At 32.8% G+C, this 7015-nt stretch overlaps 3 protein-coding genes across 3 annotated transcripts; 2 read left to right on the forward strand and 1 right to left on the reverse strand.

Moving 5' to 3' along the window:
• Phum_PHUM601590 (uncharacterized protein) lies at positions 1-1023 on the forward strand (the record flags this gene model as incomplete). The annotated part of the gene is made up of 2 exons (XM_002432762.1): positions 1-155; positions 1008-1023. The coding sequence occupies 2 exons, from the start codon at positions 1-3 to the stop codon at positions 1021-1023; spliced, it is 171 nt and encodes a 56-aa protein (XP_002432807.1).
• Positions 1024-1655: 632 nt separating this feature from the next.
• Phum_PHUM601600 (dual specificity protein phosphatase, putative) lies at positions 1656-2367 on the forward strand (the record flags this gene model as incomplete). The annotated part of the gene is made up of 2 exons (XM_002432763.1): positions 1656-1949; positions 2035-2367. 2 exons carry the CDS (start codon positions 1656-1658, stop codon positions 2365-2367), a joined length of 627 nt encoding a protein of 208 aa, XP_002432808.1.
• Positions 2368-3261: 894 nt separating this feature from the next.
• Positions 3262-5958, reverse strand: Phum_PHUM601610 (sialin, putative; the record flags this gene model as incomplete). The annotated part of the gene is made up of 9 exons (XM_002432764.1): positions 3262-3456; positions 3542-3662; positions 3741-3883; positions 3965-4098; positions 4187-4310; positions 4379-4506; positions 4574-4748; positions 4842-5078; positions 5731-5958. The coding sequence occupies 9 exons, from the start codon at positions 5956-5958 to the stop codon at positions 3262-3264; spliced, it is 1485 nt and encodes a 494-aa protein (XP_002432809.1).
• Between the last annotated feature and the right edge of the window lie 1057 nt (positions 5959-7015).

Consider the following 7015-nt stretch of genomic DNA (forward strand, 5'->3'; position numbering starts at 1 on the left):
ATGTTGGTCAAATCAGATGAGGATATTTTAAATAATGAAAATGTTAATGAAAATGATGATTTGTGTCAAAATAATGAGAAAAAAACGGATGAAATATTAAATGAAACACAACAAGGAAATAATTTACGACAAATTTCATGTAAATTATCACAAAGGTGAGTTTTTTTTCTCTGACATTTTAATTGTCACGATTTGACATTTTTTTATTTATTGATGATACGTTTCGTTAACGTTTTCGAATTCGAACGTTTATTTCTAGAACTTTCTAGAATTGATTATAATACGTAACGCATACATTACGTTTGTCTTTTTTTTTAATTAATCACCATTTATCATTATTATTATTATGTTTTTGACTTTAGATTTATTTATTCGATATGAATAATGAGAAGAAGATGAAAGATTCTATTATGAAATGAAAATAATAATAATAATTTTTTAAATAAACAAGAATATTACCGCGTTGGATAATTATATCAAAAAGAATAATAATAATACTAAAAGGTTGAATTATTAACGGTAACGATTTTTCATTTTTTTTTTTTTATAAAAATGTCATTTTTATTTTAAGGTATTATTATTATTATTATTATGAAATTTAACACACAAACAGAATAGGAACCAACGTGACCTGTTTTTATCATCATTATTATCAGTACTTAAAACGTTTAATCGTGTGGGATGTAAACGAGAGAGAGAAAGAGAGAGAGAGAAACGTCACGTACGATCGATACGGGAAATTTTTATCGATTATTATCGATTATATCGATTTTTTATTTAAATATTAACCGGTATGATAAATATCATTGACAACGTGTGTCGTGTTACCGGATCTCCTTGATAAAAATAAAATTTTTTAAATGATGAAAAAGGAAAATTTTCTCTCTCTCTCTCTCTCTCTCTCTCTCTCTCGCTCTTTTAACGTGTGACGTCATTTAAATTCTTTAAAAACGTTACGAATCGAGGAGGGTTTCCGGTATTAAAATACAAATAATTTTTTGTTTTAGTATAATGAAAGTGTGAAACGATGGGAATTCCGTCATATTATTACAGTCAGTCAATCAATCAATCAGTCAGTCATTCCCCCTTCCCCCGCACACACACACACACACACGCGAGTAATCGTTCACATATTTTATTATCAACGCGACGATGTTATTGACCTAAATAATAATTTTTTTTAGAGTTTTATAAGAAAGAGAAAATAAAATTAGGGGGAAACGAAAACGAAAACAAAAACAAAACTAAAATGTAGAGAATTATTAGACAAAATTAAAAATGATGGCGCCATTTAATTACTCACGGGGAAAAAATTTCCGTTAGAAAAAGTTAGAAAAGCGGAAATGGATAAAAAAAATGTTTACAAATTTCAAACCGGAAAATCATTGGGGCGGGGCGGGGGTTGGGTGATTATTAAATAAAATTAATCAGAGATTAATGAAAAATAAAAAAGAAAGAAAATTCCATAACAAAAAGAAAAAATTTTTCGCTTCGACGATCATGATGATGCGTGTTCGCCATTTTGGCTTAAATTCAAGAATTTGTAGTAAATTAAGTAAAAAAAAAAAAAACGCAGAAAAGAAAAAAAAATTGGGAATTTTAATTTTTTTTGGGCAAAAATAACTTTTTTTTGTTTGTTTTGTTTGTTTTCATGTATGTGCTCTAACAGACTGGGTAAATCTTCGTCATCATTCTTGGACGTGACCGAAATCACGCCGTATTTATTTTTATGCGGGGCTCTTGCACTTCGGTCTAACGTTTTGGAAGATCTCAAAGTGACGTGCGTCATAAATGCGACAACCGAACTTCCAGACACTCCATTACCCAAATCATCACCAGATGACGACGACAACGACGACGACATTTTATATTTAAGGGTTAACGTCGATGATAAAACCGACGCCAATATATTTCCATGGTTGGATATTGTGTCCGATATAATTCACCAGGTTGATCAATCGATTTCCTTTATATTTGCGGATGGAAAGTTATTATTATTATTATTATTATGATCGTGTTTGTACTTGTTTCCAGGTGAAATTATCCGGGGGTAAAACTTTGATACATTGCGTTGCCGGAGTCTCACGATCCGCAAGTTTGTGTCTCGCTTATTTGGTCAAATACGAAGGATACACCCTACGGGATTCGTACTCGACCGTTAAAAATTTAAGGGAAATAATACGTCCGAACGTTGGATTTTTCAAACAATTGATCGAATTCGAAAAGGAAACGACGGGAAAACAAACGGTCGTCATGGTGCAAAGCGATTACGTCACTTCTCCCGTACCGCATTTGTACGAAGAAGATTATAAAAGGTATTACGGTTTGAGGGGAAACGATAGGAAAACTATTATGCAACGGCAGTAAAGCGAAACAAACAAAACAAATCGATAATCGATATATCGAATGTATATATCGATAGTGCAAGGGAAATCGAAAGCAAATCGATCGATGAATCGATGAGAATTGTTTAATTCGGTCCATATTTTATATATCTAGTCACGAATCGTCATCGATAAATCAAAAATAATAATAATAATTGATTCCATTATTTATTTTTTAATTAAATAATAATAATAATAATAATAATAATAAATTTATTAATTTTTTTTTTATTAAAAGAAATATTCCTAATAATTTTTTAGTTGTACGCATGCGTTGACGTATTTACGTGCGTACGTAAAAAATTTCTCTTTCGATATGATGATGATAATGTCGAAATTGTTGTTTGTTTGTTTGTTTGTTTAAAAGATAGAAATGTGACGTCACATATTTTATTTTATTTATAACGTGACCCAAAAATTTTCGGCATTTTTTTTTTAAAAATAAATTACTAATAAAATTTTTATGAAAGGAAAAAAATTATTAATAAAAACAAACAAACAAACAAACAGAGAAACAAACGTTTAAATTATTATCATTATTATTATTATTATTATTATTATTATAAAAATAATGGAAGTGAAAAAATAATATTAAATTTTATTTGTTTGTTTGTTTCGTTTGTGTGTATATATTAAGCTGCCAGCAGCTTGACAACCAATTTAAAATTCGAATTACCGGAAATGTAAGTAAAATTTCAACTAGAGTTTTCCTTTTACCTCCTTCTACCCTCCCCTCTCTTACTTCCCTCCCCTCCCCACTTCCTTTTAGGTTTTATCGGAATGTGTTGTTGATATGCGTCGTTTCAATTTAGGGGAGGTTTTGGTATTAGAAAATGGGGGAGTAAGAGAGAAAGAGGAGAAGGGGGATGAAGAGATTCTAATTTCCAGATTTGTCTAATTGTAATGCTCTGTTATCTAATCCTTCATCTTTGGTTTTCTCATCATCAACACCATTTTCTTTAGGTTCTGCCCAAGGTTGTTTTTCTCCAGATGCAAATATTCCATATGCAAGAGCTCCGACTAAATAAACGCCGCTCGTTATGTAAAAAACTTTTTTCCAGTTTGCCGCACTCTGGAAAACGAGAAAAAAAAAAAAATTTTTTTTCCAGGCGAATCGGAAAATCACGAGACGAATCAAATTTCTATAACGAACTCACTTTATCGTGAACGATGTATCCGGTTATTATCGGTGATAACATTCCAGGCAATGTTCCAAAAGTATTTGAAAAACCCATGAGGACTCCAGCATGCTGCGGTGCTATGTCCAAATGATTCACTCTGAAACATCAATGGAGTCTTTCTGTAGTTTCGCGTGGAAAATCCAACAGAATTTTTTTTTTTTGTGTTTCAACTTACCCGAAACCGCACCAGGCAAAACCTCCCAAACCGACAGCAACGCTTAAACAAGCAATTATACCTGCTGGAGTCGTAAGGGATGCAGCCAAAATCATAAAAACAGTTTGTGATAAAAATGCTGTGCAATTAAATAATTTTCGTACCTTAAAAAGAGGAAGAAAGAAAAAGAAAATTTTTAAAAGAAAATCCCGTCGCCGGAAGTGTACAAAACAAACAAAACTTACGTTTGTCGTTGATAAAATTTTACGGGATCTTAAATAATCAGCAATGTGACCGGAAAATTGTAAAACTGTCGCCATAACTAAATAAGGTACGGCTGACATAAATCCAGCTTTTTCAACTTTATAATTTAAGGTATCTAGAAAAAAAAAAAATTTTTTTTCAAAAAAGTATTTCCGGTTTTGACGTATTTCCGGTTCCGGTTCCGTGCGCGGGTAAATATTTACCATTCATGAAAGACGGAAGTTGTGTCAACAGTGTATAAAATCCCCAATTTTCGCTAAAATGAGCCGTTACAATAGCCCAAACCGGTGGGGATTTTAATATTTGTCCCCAGGGATGTTTGACTCTCTGTAAAAACAAAATGGCGGATGTTACGTCATTCAAATCGAACCGATTGATAATATTTTAATATTTACCGCATCCGGTGATGAACCGATGCTGCTTTCGATATAATTTAATTCTTCTTTCGTTATGTAAGGATCGTATCGAGGGGCTTCTTTCACGAATGCCAACCAAAGTGCACACCAGGCGAGTCCGACAGCACCTGTCGTTAGGGGGAATTCGATAAAATCGTGTTCAAATTTTTTTTCGTGAATAAACGCACAACTCACCGAATATGTAAAAAATGGCTTCCCATCCCCAAACGTTGGCAATCAAACCGGATAAAGGCATTGATATGACGGTACCGATGAAACTTCCGGAAAATGCAATCGTTGCCAATTTACTTCTTTCCAAAGGCGGTGCCCATTTTGACCAAACGGCGTGGATGCAGGGAAACGTGACGCCCTGAAAACGTTCATTTTTTTTTTTTTTTTTACAATTTGGCGACAGATTACAACGTCCGCGACGGTTATAAAACCCGGATATTAATAAACAAACCTCGAAAAAACCTTCGATTATTCTTATTGCCAATAAAACGTAAAAATTAATTTTTGTCAATGGCGGTGTGACGACAGTGAGCAACGCTGTTGCTGCTATACCGGAAACGAATAATTTAGCACCTCCGACTTTTGCCGCGAGCCATCCTCCGGGAACTTGTGTTAATATATAACCGTAAAAAAATGCACTCAATGCTAATCCGATTTGTTTCGTATCCCAATCGAAATCTTTTTCCATCTGAAAATAATAATAATAATAATAATAATTTACATTTAGCAATAATAATTTTTTATTGTTATCTGGTGACACGACTCTTTGGGAAACATTCATCAATCCATCTATCATTTTTTCCGTAATCCGTAACGTCTTTGACAGTTAAAATTTTACAACGTCGTCGTCTTCGTCGTCGTGGTGGTAATTACGTCATAGAGTAATTAAACACTCGTGAGTTTATGACACGTCAATTTGTTTATTAAATAAAAAATTTAATCAACGAACAAATAAAATTTTGATTTGATTTTATTTTATTTGAACGTTGCATGTTTGTTGTCGACAAATTGAAAAAATGAATTCGTTAATGACACGTCTATTAATATAATAATAATTGTGTGTTCGGGGCAAAAGCGGGGGACGGGGGCGGGGGAGGGGGCGGGTATTTGTTAGCAAATATTAAAATTTTTATTTTCTTATCATTAAATTTCAATCAGGTGACGATAACGAGTTGTAGGTTGTACGAGATCATGATTATGATGAATGCGTTTGTACGATAGGAAAAAAATAATGATGATAATGATGATGATGATGATGATAAAACGTTGTTTTTTTACCTTGAATTCGGGATAATTAATTATTTGTTGTCGACAAACGATTAACAAAATGTTTTCCTTACCTCCACGACGGTTCCATTTTCCAACGTAACGTTATAGTTATTCGTCATGGCAACAATGGCTATGCTAAGATTTACCCTCAGGGAATAAACGTTCATGAAACCCAAAAGTGCCAGATATGCTACGACGTACCTTCTTCTCCTCCATATTTTCCATTGAGGTCCCAAACCGTCATCAGACGACTCGCTGAAACAATCAAAGGTAACGAATTTCATATTCCGAATCGCCATATTGAATTTAATCAATCAAAAAAATTATAAAATTTTTTCTATATAGTTTTGTTGTTTAATAAAAAACGGCCTTCGCATTTTTTATTTTGTTTATTACTGATATAATAATAATAATAATAATCATAATAATAATAATAATAGCGGTTCGATTTATTCACGTTTAAAAGGCAAGGCCTTTACGATTTTTTAGGTACGAAGGGGAAGGGTACCTTCTTTCTTCGCGAAAAAGGCGTTTAAATAATTTCGGACTGACGAAAGTTTACGTCATCGTTGTCTACGTCATTATAATTAAAATGAGGAACCCAACACGTGCGTCACGTGCGTTTTACGTGCGGTATAACCTCGTGACGGACGCCGAAAGGTAAATAGATAAGAAAAATTAGAATTTTCATTTTCGGACGTGGCGCTAGATTCCTTATTCCTCCCGCGTAAAGAATCTAATGCCACTTTTGAATTCGCCCTAAAGTTTAATAATAATGATGATGATAATAATAATAAATTATCGGGGTAGGAGGGAGAGAAGGGGGAGTCTCAAACTCGCGGGAAAATTTTTCTAATAATTTATTGTTACTATTATTATTAAGTTATAGTTATGTGAAAATTTTAAGTTCAAGGTTTGAACCTGATTTCAAGGTTTTTTTTAGAGCGACATTTTAAAATTTAAATTAATTACGATTATTAGGAGAGAGGGAAGGGGGAAGGGTGGGAATAAAACGATTTGTGATACGAATTGAAATTTAATTCTCGCGAAAAAAAATTTTTTATTTTTATTTTTGCCATAGAAAATTTTCCAAGGTCTTTGTTTGATTCTTCTGACACGAAAAAAAAACGACAACACGTAAAACTTTGGCAATAATTCGACCTAACGCGGTTTTTATTAATGAGTGAAAAATTCTTATGAAGGTTTAAACGCCGAATTGAGAATGTTTAATTATAGCTTTTCGTACCTTATTAAAAACCTCGCGTGATAACTGATAACACTATGAGTGATAACGACGAAGGATTTTAATTGACGATCATCATCATTATTACCATCATTATCATCACAAACATTTTT

The sequence above is a fragment of the Pediculus humanus genome, genomic scaffold (genome assembly GCF_000006295.1).
Source record: "Pediculus humanus corporis 1103172108318 genomic scaffold, whole genome shotgun sequence".
Classification (NCBI taxonomy): Eukaryota; Metazoa; Arthropoda; class Insecta; order Psocodea; family Pediculidae; genus Pediculus; species Pediculus humanus.